A 14,882-nucleotide genomic window follows, 5' to 3' on the forward strand; every position below is an offset into this window, starting at 1 on the left:
GTATGCCTTCTTAGCCACAGTCAACCTGTGCAGCAGCTTTGAGTGTCTTATGGACTCGAACCCCAAGATCCCTCTGATCCTCCACACTGCCAAGAGTCTTACCATTAATACTATATTCTGCCATCATATTTGACCTGCCAAAATGAACCACCTCACACTTATCTGGGTTGAACTCCATCTGCCACATCTCAGTCCAGTTTTGCATCCTATTGATGTCCCTCTGTAACCTCTGACAGCCCTTCACACTATCCACAACACCCCCAACCTTTGTATCAGCAAATTTACTAACCCATCCCTCCACTTTCTCATCCAGGTCATCTATAAAAATCACTAAGAGAGGGGTCCCAGAACAGATCCCTGAGGCACACCAGTGGTCACAGATCTCCATGCAGAATATGACCTGTCTACAACCATACTTTGCCTTCTGTGGGCAAGCCAATTCTGGATTCACAAAGCAAGGTCCTCTTGAATCCCAGGCCTCCTTACTTTCTTAATAAGCCTTGCATGGCATACCTTATAAAATAACTTGCTGAAATCCATAATATACACTACATCTACTGCTCTACCTTCATCAACATGTTTAGTCACATCCTCAAAAAATTCAGTCAGGCTTGTAAGGCACGACCTGCCTTTCACAAAGCCATGTTGTCTATTCCTAACCATATTATGCTTCTCTAAATGTTCATAAATCCTGCCTCTCAGGATCTTTTCCATCAATTTACCAACTACTGAGGTAAGCCTCACTGGTCTATAATTTCCTGGGCTACCTCTACTCCATTTCTTGAATAAGGGAACAACATCCGAAACCCTCCAATCCTCCGGAACCTCTCCCCTCCTCATTGATGATGTAAAGATCATTACCAGAGGCTCAGCAATCTCCTCCCTCGCTTCCCACAGTAGCCTGCGGTACGTCCTGCCCGGTCCCGGTGACTTATCCAACTTGATGCTTTCCAAAAGCTCCATCACATCCTCTTTCTTAATATCTATATGCTCAAGCTTTTCAATCCACCGTAAGTCATCCCTACAATCACCAAAATCCTTTTCTGTAGTGAATACTGAAGCAAAGTATTCATTAAGTACCTCAGCTATCTCCTCTGGTTTCATACACACGTTTCCACTAGCATACTTGATTGGTCCTATTCTCTCATGTCTTATCCTCCTGCTCTTCACGTACTTGGAGAATGCCTTAGGGTTTTCTTTAAACCTGCTTGCCAAGGCCTCCTCATGACCCCTTCTGTCTCTCCTAATTTCATTCTTAAGCTCCTTCCTGCTAGCATAATCTTCTAGGTCTCTATCATTACCCTGTTTTTTGAATCTCTCATAAGCTTTTCTGTTCTCCTTGACTAGATTTTCAACAGCCTTTGTACACCACGGTTCCTGTAGCCTACAATCCTTTGCCTGTCTCATTTGAACGTACCTATGCAGGTATCCCCCGAACATTTGCCACATTTCTGCCATACATTACCCTGGGAATATCTGTTCCCATTTTATGTTTCCAAGTTCCTGCCTGATAACTTCATATTTCCTCTTACTTCAAAAATTGTGATCACTGTCTTCAAAATGCTCTCCCACTGAGAGACTTGATACCCGATCAGGTTTATTTCCCAATACCACATGAAGAACAGCCTCTCCTCTTGTAAGCTACATATTGTGTCAGGAAACCTTCCTGAACACACCTAACAGACTGAACCCCATCTAAACCCCTTGCTCTAGGGAGATGCCAATCAATATTTGGGAAATTAAAATCTCCAACCACGACAATCCTGTTATTATTACACCTTTCCAGAATCTGTCTCCCTATCTGCTCCTCGATGTCCCTGTTACTATTGGGTGGTCTATAAAAAACACCCGGTAGAGTTATTGACCCCTTCCTGTTTCTAACTTGCACACACCAAGACTCAGTAGACAATTCCTACATGACTTCCTCCTTTTCTGCAGTTGTGACATTATCTCTGATCAGCCCCCACTTCCTTTGCCTACCTCCCTGTCCTTTCTGAAACATCTAAAGCTTGGCACTCTAAGTAACCATTCCTGCCCTGAGCCATCCAAGTCTCTGTAATGGCCACAACACCATAGCTCCAAGTCCTGATCCAGGCTCCAAGCTTTGTTCATGATGCCTCTTCATCCAAATGGACAAATATCAAAGCATTGGTCTGAGCATATCCCTTCTCTATCACCTGCTTATCCTCCCTCTCGCACTGTCTCCAAGCTTTCTCTATTTGTGAGCCAACTGCCCCTTCCTCTGTCTCTTGAGTTTGGTTCCCAATTCCCAGCAATTCCAGTTTAAACTCTCCCCAATAGCCTTAGCAAATCTCCCTGCCAGGATATTGGTTCCTCTCAGATTCAAGTGCAACTCTTCTCCAAAAGAGGTCCCAATGATCCAGAAATCTGAATCTGCTCCAATCCCTCAGCCATGCATTTATCCATCTCACTCTATTCCTATATTCACTGTCACGTGGCACAGGCAGTAATTCTGAGATGACTACCTTTGAGGTCCTGCTTCTGAACTTCCTTCCTAACTCCCTGTAGACTGTTTTCAGGACCTCCTCCCTTTTCCTACCTATGTCATTGGTACGAATATGTACCACGACCTCCGGCTGTTCACCTTCCCACATCAGGATATCGTGGACACGATCAGAAACATCCTGGACCCTGGCACCTGGGAGGCAAACTACCATCTGTGTTTCTTTCCTGTGTCCACAGATTTGCCTGTCTGAACCACTAACTATAGGGTCCCCTATTACTGCTGCCTTCTTCCATTCCCTACCATTCTGAGCCACAGGGCGCGACTCTGTGCGAGAGGCACAGCCACTGTTGCTTCCCCCAGGCAGGCTGTCCCCACCAACAGTACTCAAACAGGAGTACTTATTGTTCAGGGGTACAGCCATGGGGTACTCTCTAGTATCTGACTCCTGCCCTTCCCTCTCCTGACTGTTATCCACTTCTCTGTTTTCCCAGGCCCTGGTATGACTACCTGCCTATAGCTCCTCTCTATCACCTCCTCACTTTCCCTGACCAGACAAAGGTCATCGAGCTGCATCTCAGGTTCCCTAACTTGGTCCCTAAGGAGCTGCAGCTTGACGCAGCTGGTGCAGATGTGGCCGCCCGGGAGGCTGGAAGTCTCCCAGACTTCTCACATCTGACACCCAGTACAGAACACCGGTCTCACAGACATACTTCCTGTTTCTATTCCTCACAGGTATCTTACCTCCCCCCGACCCATTATCACCAAAGTCTGAATGAGCCAAAGCCCTACCACTCTGCCTCAGATCACTCCATTTATGACCGCTCTGCTAGGCAGTGTCTCCCTTTTATGCCTGAACCTTCCCTGCTATTTAACTCACAATTGGTGCTCCGGTTGTAGCTGCTAATAGGCCACGTTCAATGGACTAACACTCTTGAAGCTCCCTTTTTAAATAACCGCTACCGATGTGTGAGAAATCCCTCTTGGTAAAGCTCTGTTGACGCCGCTGATAGGCCACGTACTTTGAGCACAAACCTTTGTATTCCACTTCTTCTCAAGTATCAGGTTGGCAACTGCCGAGAATCTTGGGAGAATAAAAATTGTCTAAGGTAGATCAGGCTTTTTATCGTTGAATTAGACTTGGTGGGCCTGAGGACCTGTTTCCATGGTGTACCACTCTATGTCTGTGGAGAGAACTTTGCCAGAGTCAACTGGGCTGAGAATGTCCTTCCTGCGTATGAATTGATGCTTAATTCAATGCCAGATAGTTTGTCCAGTTTTATTCTTTCTCTGCTTTGAGGTTTGCTCTATTTGAGTGGTGAACTATTTTCAGTGGCCTCTTTGTGATTTCAAATGAGGAAAACATGACAAATTTCCTTCATCAGGTAATTTTAGAGGTTTGTGACACATGGTCATCAAGATTAATGACATATTTGTTTTAAAAGCAAAGACCTGATAATCAGAATAAATTAAAATTCCATAACTGCCCTGTGCATAATGTTAGCTTACATCTCTACATTAATGGTCAGACCTTGGAGTTACTGGTTCAATAAGTTAATCAAAATGTCACAGAAATATACACTGCTCATACACAAAGTTACTGTGAAGAAACCAAGGCAGCCAACCTCAATTTATGGAGTAACATTTCCTATTCTTATCCCAGTGCTAGTCGACAGAGTTTGCTCTGTGTTGGTGTGCTTCCTATACTCAGAGGCCACTTTATAAGGTACAAGAGTGGAACTTTGTAGCCCATCCACTTCAAGGCTTGACTTTGTACATTCAAAATGCTCTTCTGCACACCACTGTAGTGACGAGTGGGTATTTGAGTTACTGTCGCCTTCCTGTCAATTTGAATCAGTCAGGCCATTCTCCTCTGACCTCTCTCATTAACAAGGCAGTTTCATTCACAGAATTGCTGCTAACTGGATGTTTTCAGATTTTCGCACCATTCCCTGTAAACTCTTGTGAATGCTGGAGATTGTTGTGTGTGAAAATCCCAGGAGATCTGCAGTTTCTGAGATACTTATACCTCCCTGTCTGGCACCAACAATCATTCCACAGTCAAAGTCATTTAGATCACACTTCTTCCCCATTCTGATGTTTGGTCTGAACAACAAGTGAACCTCTTGACACTGTCTGCATTGAATTGCGGTTTTATGCATTGCTGCCATATGTTACGTGGATTAGATATTTGCATTAACAAACAGGTGTACCTAATAAAGTGGTCACTAAGTGTATAAAGGGGCTCCACAGGGGACTGTCTTGTCTTCCTTTCTCTTCACCATTTACATCTCGGACTTCAACTACTGCACAGAGTCTTGTCATCTTAAGAAGTTTTCGGATGACTCTGCCATAGTAGGATGCATCAGCAAGGGAGATGAGGCTGAGTACAGGGCTACGGTAGGAAACTTTGTCACATGGTGTGAGCAGAATTATCTTCAGCTTAATGTGAAAAAGACTAAGGAGCTGGTGGTAGACCTGAGGAGAGCTAAGGTACCAGTGACCCCTGTTTCTATCCAGGGAGTCAGTGTGGACATGGTGGAGGATTATAGATACCTGGGGATACAAATTGACAATAAACTGGACTGGTCAAAGAACACTGATGCTGTCTACAAGAAGGGTCAGAGCTGTCTCTATTTCCTGAGGAGACTGAGGTCCTTTAACATCTGCCGGACGATGCTGAGGATGTTCTACAAGTCTGTGGTGGCCAGTGCTATCACGTTTGCTGTTGTGTGCTGGGGCAGCAGGCTGAGGGTAGCAGACACCAACAGAATCAACAAACTCATTCGTAAGGCCAGTGATGTTGTGGGGATGGAACTGGACTCTCTCATGGTGGTGTCTGAAAAGAGGATGCTGTCCAAGTTGCATGCCATCTTGGTCAATGTCTCCCATCCTCTACATAATGTACTGGGTGGGCACAGGAGTACATTCAGCCAGAGACTCATTCCACTGAGATGCAACACAGAGTGTCATAGGAAGTCATTCCTGCCTGTGGCCATCAAACTTTACAACTCCTCCCTTGGAGGGTCAGACACCCTGAGCCAATAGGCTGGTCCTGGACTTATTTCATAATGTACTGGCATAATCTACATATTAATATTTAACTATTTATGGTTCTATTACTATTTATTATTTATGGTGCAACTGCAATGAAAACCAATTTCCCCTGGGATCAATAAAGTATGACTATGATTATATTACAATTGTGAAAGAACAATAAATTCTTAATTGGCTAAAAAGCAATTTGCAATTTTCTGGAAAAACGCTGGGAAAATGATATGCAACACACATCAAAGTTGCTGGTGAACGCAGCAGGCCAGGCAGCATCTATAGGAAGAGGCGCAGTCGACGTTTCAGGCCGAGACCCTTCGTCAGGACTGATATCTTTGATATCTTTGCTTTAATACTTTAGATTAGGATTTGGATATTATGCACATATTACATATACATATATACATACATACAGTATATTTACTTGTGATTGATTGATTTTTCTATATGATCATGTATTGCAATGTACTGCTGCCCCTAAGTTAATAATTTTCCTGACATATACTGGTGATAGTAAACCTGATTCTGATTTTGATTCTGTTTATAATGTATCTATTCGAAACAGAATTTGAGGAAAAATTATAATATGCAGTGCTTTCGATTTCCCATGTCACCTAGCAACCCGCCAATTTAACCTTAGCTGAATAATAAGGCAATTTAAAACAACCAATTAACTTACTAACCAGCATGTCTTTGAACTGTGGGAGGAAACCCATGCGCACATGGGAAGGAACATACAAACTTACAATACTTCCCAGAACTGAATTCTGAACTCCAGTGCCCTGAAGCTTAATGGCATCACACTAACTCTAAGCCACCGAGGTGCTATGATCCTTCTCAGCTGTCCAACAATTTCTTTTTCCCCCTACCATCAGCAGGAGGTACCATAGTATTCAGACAAGCACTGTTTGGATGGGAAACAGCTTCTTCCCCCAGGCCATAAGACTACTAAACTCCCTGCCACCTCCCAGGTCTGATTATATACGAAGCACCAGTAGCATTATACTGTTTACATTTTAACTTGTGCCATAAATGCACTTCATTATTTGTTAAATTATTTTTGGTAATTTTACTTAACATGTTGTGTGTGTGAGTTATTTGTACTTTGTTGTTCTTCGTCTGGTGGAACTTTGTTTCATTTGGCGGTATAAGTGTCTACGGTTGAATAACAATAAACAATTGCAAGCATTCTGACTGGCTGTATCACTGCCTGGTGTGGGGACTGTATTTCCCTCAATTGCAGGACTCTGTGGAGAATGGTGCACAGAGCCCAGCGTATCTGTAAAGGACATTTACAAAGACGGGTGTGTAAAAAGGCCCTGAAGAATCATTGGGCACCCGAGTCACCCCAACCACAAACTGTTCCAGCTGCTACCATCCAGGAAACCATATCGCAGCACAAAAGCCAGGACCAACAGGCTCCAGGACAGCTTCTTCCACCAGGTCATCAGACTGATTAATTCATGCTGATACACTTGTATTTCTCTGTTATATTGACTGTCCTGTTGTACATACTATTTATTATAAATTACTATAAATTGCGCATTGCACATTTAAACGGCGACATAACATAAAGATTTTTACTCCTCATGTACATAAATCATGTTTGCAGATTGCACCACGGTGGTTGGTCTGAGCAGAGGGGATGATGAGACGGCCTACAGGGACCAGGTCCAGCACCTGGCCGCGTGGTGTGCCGACAACAACCTGGTCCTTAACACCCAGAAGACCAAGGAGATCATTGTGGACTTCAGGTATGCTAGTAGCCACACTCAGGTCCCCATCTACATCAATGGAGCTGTAGTGAAGCGTGTATCAAGCTTCAAATTCCTTGGTGTCCACATTTCCGAGGATCTCACCTGGTCCCTGAACTCCTCCATCCTGATCAAAAAGGCGCAACAGCGCCTTTATTTCCTGCGGAGCATCAAGAAAGCTCACCTCTGTCCCAGGATACTGACGGACTTTTACTGCTGTACCATTGAGAGCATACTCACCAACTGCATCTCAGTGTGGTATGGTAGTTGTCCCACATTGGACCACAAAGCACTCCAGCGTGTGGTGAAAATTGCCCAGCGGATTATCGGCACCCAATTGCCCACCATTGAGAACATCTACCATAAACGCTGCCTGGGCAGGGTGAAAAGCATTATCAAGGATGCATCTCACCCTAACCATGGACTTTTTACTCTCCTCCCATCCGGTAGGTGCTACAGGAGCCTCTGCTCCTGCACCAGCAGGAAGAGCTTCTTCCCTGAGGCTGTGACCCTGCTGAACATCACATCACAGCGCTAAGCAATATTGCACCCATATTGTACTGTCTCAGTACTTTTATATTTGTGTGCTGTAGCACTTACTTTTTATTCGCAGTTATTTTGTAAATAACAGTATTCTTTGCGTTTTTGGTTAGATGCTAACTGCATTTCATTGGTTTTGTATCTGTACTCCGCACAATGACAATAAAGTTGAATCTAATTTAATCTAAAGGATGTAAGTAATAAAGTCAATTCAAACTGAGATTGAACTTGAATATGCAATTTTATGATACTAGAATATAATAATTATACTTGTTCTCCATTATAAATTGCCGAAGATGGAAGAAAAAAACAATGTTAAGAGAGCAGTTAGGGACAATGGCAGACAGTATGTTGTTAACAGGGAACCATTGATATAAACAAGAACCAGGTGCAAAGAACTTCCACTGAGTGCTTTCATTCTTGCAAGCACCTGAGGCATCAGAAGCATCTGAAAAAAATATAATGGAATCTGGTTCAACGGGAAATCCTTCTTTTTCAGTTACGTGGACAGCACTGAATGCCTGCCTAATGGTGGGGAGATATAAAGGCCACAGCATGTACATTGTCTTCAGATTGTTCCGGGTCTTCTAAGCAGTTAGTCGTACTATTCCTTTCACCCTGAAAGTCGCAGATTGATTCCAGTGTTCGAGAATAGCATCAATGGGACTCCAAGTTCTAGGCATAGCCCTGTGTGTGTTCGGGTGGCTGGGTGCACTCCTCACCTGCGTCCTGCCTATGTGGAGAGTGACAGCTTTCACTGGAAACAACATCGTGGTGGCGCAGATCATTTGGGAAGGTCTTTGGATGAACTGCATTGTTCAGAGCACCGGGCAGATGCAGTGTAAAGTTTACGACTCCCTGTTGGCGCTGTCGCAAGATCTCCAGGCTTCCAGAGCTTTGACCGTTATCTCCCTTGTGGTGGGAGTCATTGGCATTCTCGTCTCCATCATGGGAGGAAAATGCTCCAACTGCATAAAAAATGAGGCAATGAAAGCAAAGGTCACAGTTATAGCGGGAACTGTCTTCATCTTGTCTGGAGTGCTGACCTTGATCCCGGTGTCCTGGTCAGCGAACACCATCATCAAGGATTTCTACAACCCGCTGGTCACCGACGCCCAGAGGAGAGAACTTGGCACCTCCCTGTACATTGGATGGGGAACATCGGGTCTGCTGATCCTCGGAGGGGCTCTGCTCTGCTGTTCCTGCCCCCCAAAAGACGATGGCTACACTGCGATGTATTCTGCACCTAGGTCTGTCCCTATGAGCAAGAAATATATGTAATTTATGAAATATATGTAATAAAGGCACAACAGCGCCTTTATTTCCTGCGGATCATGAAGAAAGCTCACCTCTGTCCCAGGATACTGATGGACTTTTACCACTGTACCATTGACAGCATACTCCCCAACTGCAATTGTCCTGTATTGGACTGCAAAGCACTACAGCGTGTGGTGAAAACTGCCCAGCGGATTATCGGCACCCAATTGCCCACCATTGAGAACATCTACCATAAACGCTGCCTGGGCAGGGCGAAAAGCATTATCAGGGATGCATCTCACCCTAACCATGGACTTTTTACTCTCCTCCCATCTGGTAAGTGCTACAGGAGCCTCCGCTCCTGCACCAGCAGGCACAGGAAGAGCTTCTTCCCTGTGACACTGCTGAACCTCTCATCACAGCGCTAAGCAGTACTGCATCCGTATTGTATTGTCTCAGTACTTTTATATTTGTGTGCTGTAGCATTTTTTTATTCGCAGTTATTTTGTAAATAACACTATTCTTTGTATTTCTGGTCAGATGCTAAGTGCATTTCATTGGCTTTGTATCTGTACTCGGCACAATGATAATAAAGTTGAATCTAATCTAATCTAATCTGATCTAATTTGGAAAGAAATAGATATGAACCAACTTCTTGAGATAAAATCACGTTAAGTTTGTACATTTTACAACATTTCCTCATTGAAGAACTAAGTGAATTTACTGTAAAGTGTTTAAGTAATTATTTGTATCATGCTAACCTAGTTGCATTTAGATTTTCATTGGGGGATGAATTTTAATTTAAATCTGCACCTGTACACAATGTAACTTCAGGTGCAGCAATTGTTAAATCTGACGAGAATCTGAATATAGAGAAGTTCGTTAACGTAAGGTTTTGATGGAAAATTTTTTTTGTAGAAGTACCAATGTTTAGATAATATTGAGTTTCAACGACAATGCGTTACCAGTTAGTAAGAAAACGTCCAGTGTTAAGTCGTATTTTGTAAGTAACTAGTTCCTGTTGACAGGGGAGTGATGGGATATACCGGCTGCCATTTCGCCAACTGGGAAGGTGGAATTTATAAAATGGGTCTACAACAGCAGTTCAGTCCTTTGAAAGTGTTAATACTATTTTATATTTACTTTGCAATGATGTAATTTGAAATTATAGCCTTATTTTTAATTCTGTATCATTTTCTTATTGCCATATTTTAAAGATTAACCTTTTTCCCATGACTCTTGGGCATTTATTTTCTTGAAGACTTTGGGGACATGGTAATATTGTAAATGGGAAGGGCTGAAATAAAATCTAAATTACTTTCACATTTTCTTGTTAAATATTTTCTTATGGGTGAAAATGTGGGCATTATGACAAAGGGATCAGTAGTTAAAAGGTTGGGGGGAATTTGGATCTACAGATTGGGGTATGTGTAAACAGCTTGTGTAAAATGGTTCTTCTCTGAAGGTAGAGAAATCTGTATGGTACTTTGGTTAAACACTTGGTGTGCAGACAATAGTTCTGATCTCTGAACAATTATAAATGTAATAGACGTTGTGCACCAAAAATAAAATAGGTAAAATTTAAACCTGGGAAAGACCAAACTAGCTTGGCTGATCTTCTGAAATGGAACACTTTCAAGTAGGCTGTTAAATGTTGAAAGGATTTAATGAGCCAGAGATGTTAACACTTACAGGAGACAACTAGTGGCCCTGACCACGGCTCATGAATCCCTTTATTGGTTCAAAACATTTATTTAGCCTTCTAGTTGTAGTTTTGGCTAACCTTAATGTATTGGAAAGACTTTTGCAACAAGTTAACTGGGATGGGCAAAACGCAAACACGAGGAGATCTGCAGATGCTGGAAATTTAAGCAACACGCACAAAATGCTGGTGGAACACAGCGGGCCAGACGGCATCCATAGGAAGAAGCATAGTTGACATTTTTTGAACCTTTCCTAAGCTTTTCTTCTAGACTAGATTTTCAACAGCCTTTGTACACCACAGTTCCTGTAGCCTACCATCCATTCACTGTCTCACTGGAACGTACCTATGCAGAGCGCCACGCAAATATCCCCTGAGCATTTGCCACATTTCTGCCGTACATTTCCCTGAGAACATCTGTTCGCAATTTATTCTTCCATGTTCCCGCCTGATAGCTTCATATTTCTCCTTACTCCAATTGAATGCTTTCCTAACTTGTCTGTTCCTATCTGTCTCCAAATGCTATGGTAAAGGAGATAGAATTCTGATCTCTATCTCCAAAATGCTCTCCCACTGAGAGACCTGACACCTGACCAGGTTCATTTCCAAACACCAGATCAAGAACAGCCTCTCCTCTTGTAGAGTTTGTTACGAGAATACACATAAAATTAAGATGTTTGCTGGCCTGGGCTAGCATCAGTGGCATCAGCAGTTGGTCTGCCACCTGCCCTCAGGGGAAGGAGAGATAAGGAACAATGGAGCAGCGTCTGGAGATGTGTAATGAAGGGATGTGGGAGAGAGAGCTGTCTGGAGCGGCTCCCCCCTTTGAACCCTGAACTGTTTGAAGTGATGGACAGGCGATACCCCAGCAGGGGGATAAAAAGGGACAGGTTCGCTAAGACAGGGACACACACGCCACCCGAGGTAACGAGACCCTGGAAGCGGTACGCTTCTCACGAGTGGGTGAGAAGTACCAGACAACGACCAGGGTGGAAAGGTACGATCAGCGGGAACCCGGTGTGTGTCCGCCCTTGCCTGGGTGCCGGGTTCACTGCAGAGGATCGACCGCATCTGGAGGAGGGGTCACAGTCGGTGACCTCAGGTGACATCACCAAGGACCCGCCCAAAAGTTGCTCGTGAGCAATCTCGCTGGTCTGTGAGTGAAGCTGTGCTGAATGATGAGTTGTTCCTGTTCTCTCTGTCTCTCTTCCCCCACCTTGTCCATCGCCATGGCAACGATTACTGCGAACTGAACTACTAACTGGACTGAACTTTGAGTCATTTTGAAATTGGTCATTTACCCCTAGACAACGATAGAGCTTGATTGATGCTGTTATCTTAATTCTGTGCACATGTGTGGTTATCATTGTTGCATTTATTATCCTTTCGATTACTGTGTTGCTTGTTTCTTTAATAAAACTTTCTTAGTTCTAGTACTCCAGACTCCAACTGAGTGATCCATTTCTGCTGGTTTGGCAACCCAGTTACGGGGTACGTAACAAGTTATATACATATTGTGTCAGGAAACCTTCCTGAACACACCTAAGAAACTCCACCCCATCTAAACCCCTTGCTTTAGGGAGATGCCAATCAATATTTGGGAAATTAAAATCTCCCACTACGACAACCCTGTTATTATTACACCTTTCCAGAATCTGTCTCCCTATCTGCTCATTGATGTCCCTGTTACTATTGGGTGGTCTACAAAAAAACACCCAGTAGAGTTATTGACCGCTTCCTGTTTCTAACTTCCACACACAAGGGCTCAGTAGACAATCCCTCCATGACTTCCTCCTTTTCTGTAGCCGTGACATTATCTCTGATGAGCAGTGCCACACCCCCACCTCGTTTGCCTCCCTCCCTGTCCTTTCTGAAACATCTAAAGCCTGGATTTCTAGGTAAGTATTCCTGCCCCTGAGCCTTCCAAGTCTCTGTAATGGCCACAACATCATAGCCCCAAACAATGACCTAGGCTCTAAGCTCATTCGCTTTGTTCATGATGCTTCTTGCATTAAAATAGACACATCTCAAATCATCGGTCTGAGCATATCCCTTCTCTATCGTCTGCCCATCCTCCCTCTCGCACTGTCTCCAAGCTTTTTCTATTTGTGGGCCAACTGCCCCTTCCTCCGTCTCTTCAGTTCAGTTCCCACACCCCAGCAATTCTAGTTTAAACACTCCCCAATAGTCTTAGCAAACCTCCCTGCCAGGATATTGGTCCCCTTCTGATTCAAGTGCAACCCATCCTTTTTATACAGGTCAGGCCTGCCCCAAAAGAGGTCCCCATGATCCAGAAATCTGAATCCCTGTCCCCAGCTCCAATCCCTCAGCCACGCATTTATCCTCTACCTCACTCTATTCCTATACTCACTGTCACATGGCACAGGCAGTAATCCTGAGATTAATACCTTTGAGGACCTGCTTCTCAACTTCCTTCCTAACTCCCTGTAGTCTGTTTTCAGGTCCTCCTCCCTTTTCCTACCTATGTCGTTGGCACCAATGCGTACCACGACCTCTGGCTGTTCAACTTTCCACTTCAGGATATTGTGGACACGATCAGAAACATCCTGGACCCTGACACCTGGGAGGCAAACTACCATCTGCATTTCTTTCCTGCGTCCACAGAATCACCTGTCTGACCCCCAAACTATAGAGTCCCCTTTTACTGCTGCCTTTTTCCTTTCTCTACCCTTCTGAGCTGTGGGCCATACTCTGTGCCAGAGGCACAGCCACTGATGCTTCCCCCAGGTAGGCCGTCTCCCCCAACAGTACTCAAACAGGAGTACTTATTGTTAAGGGGGAGAGCCTCAGGGGTACTCTCTAGAATCTGACTCCTGCCCTTCCCTCTCCTGACTGTTACCCACTTATTTGTCTCCCGAGGCTCTGGTGTGACTACTTCCCTGTAGCTGCTACCACCTCCTCACTTTCCCTGACCAGACGAAGGTCATCGAGCTGCATCCCTAATGCAGTCCCTGAGGAGCTGCAGCTCGATGCAGCTGGTGCAGATGTGGCTGTCTGGGAGGCTGGGAATCTCCCAGACATCCCACATTTGATATTCAGTACAGAACACCGCTCTCACAGACATACTTCCTGTTTGTATTCCTCACAGGTAACTTACCTTGCCTCGAACTGTTATCGCTGAAGCCCGAATGAGCCAAAACTCTACCGCTCTGCCTCAGATCACTCCGTTGATGACCGCTCCGCTGGGCAGTGTCTCCCTTTCATGCCTGAACTTTCTGTGCTATAGCCGCTGATAGGCCATTAACAATGGACTAATGCTCTCGAAGCTGCCATTTTAAGTAACCGCTGCCGACCAAAAGAAATCCCTCTTGGTAAAGCTTGGAAGAAAAAAAACAATGTTAAGAGAGCAGTTAGGGACAAAGGCAGACAGTATATTGTTATCAAGGAACCATTGATATAAACAAGAACCAGGTGCAAACGTCAACTGCGCCTCTTCCTATAGATGCTGCCTGGCCTGCTGCGTTCACCAGCAACTTTGATGTGTGTTGCTTGAATTTCCAGCATCTGCAGAATTCCTGTTGTTTGCAAAGAACTTCCACTGAGTGCTTTGATTCTTGCAAGCTATGATTGGCTTTGAAACCACAATGTTCAACTGTGTAAAATAAATAAATATTGTCTATTAGTACTGCATGAGTTACCTTAAACAATCACCATATTTATACAGAGAACGATAGGTTCTCCATTTACATAACTGTGAGGTATTCTTATTTCATGGGAGTTTCAGAAAGCTTGGTTATATCTAGAATGACATATTTTATATGACTGTAAACTGTGTGTTTGATGGGCTGGGGTGCAGGGCATCACTTGTCATGTGACTCTGTTGGTTAATGGTGATTGTTAATGTGTTTCCGGAGCTGTATATCACTGCCCAGTACCGTCCAGGAAACCAACTCACAATGCATCACACACTGGTGTTCTTCTAAAGGATCAAAGGTTAATTTATTATCAAAGTATACAACTTGAAACTTCTTCTCCAGGTAGCCATGAAACCAAGAAAGAAAAGAAAGGCAGCACAGTCATCAACCCCCAAATCCCCCTACCCCACACAAAAAAAAAGAACAAAAATGGAACAGGCACATCGACACCCAAATCC

At 44.1% G+C, this 14,882-nt stretch overlaps 1 protein-coding gene across 1 annotated transcript in view; it reads left to right on the plus strand.

Annotated features, from left to right (window-relative positions):
• Positions 1-10,454, plus strand: part of LOC134337004 (uncharacterized) — a 46,174-nt gene extending 35,720 nt beyond the window's left edge. Inside the window, exon 3 of the mRNA XM_063031744.1 lies at positions 8,460-10,454. Coding sequence (XP_062887814.1) covers positions 8,460-9,090 — 631 coding nt within the window. The 3' untranslated portion in view covers positions 9,091-10,454. The remainder of the gene's footprint in view (positions 1-8,459) is intronic.
• The last annotated feature ends 4,428 nt before the right edge of the window (positions 10,455-14,882 follow it).

The sequence above is a fragment of the Mobula hypostoma genome, chromosome 23, assembly GCF_963921235.1.
Source record: "Mobula hypostoma chromosome 23, sMobHyp1.1, whole genome shotgun sequence".
Lineage (NCBI taxonomy): Eukaryota > Metazoa > Chordata > Chondrichthyes > Myliobatiformes > Myliobatidae > Mobula > Mobula hypostoma.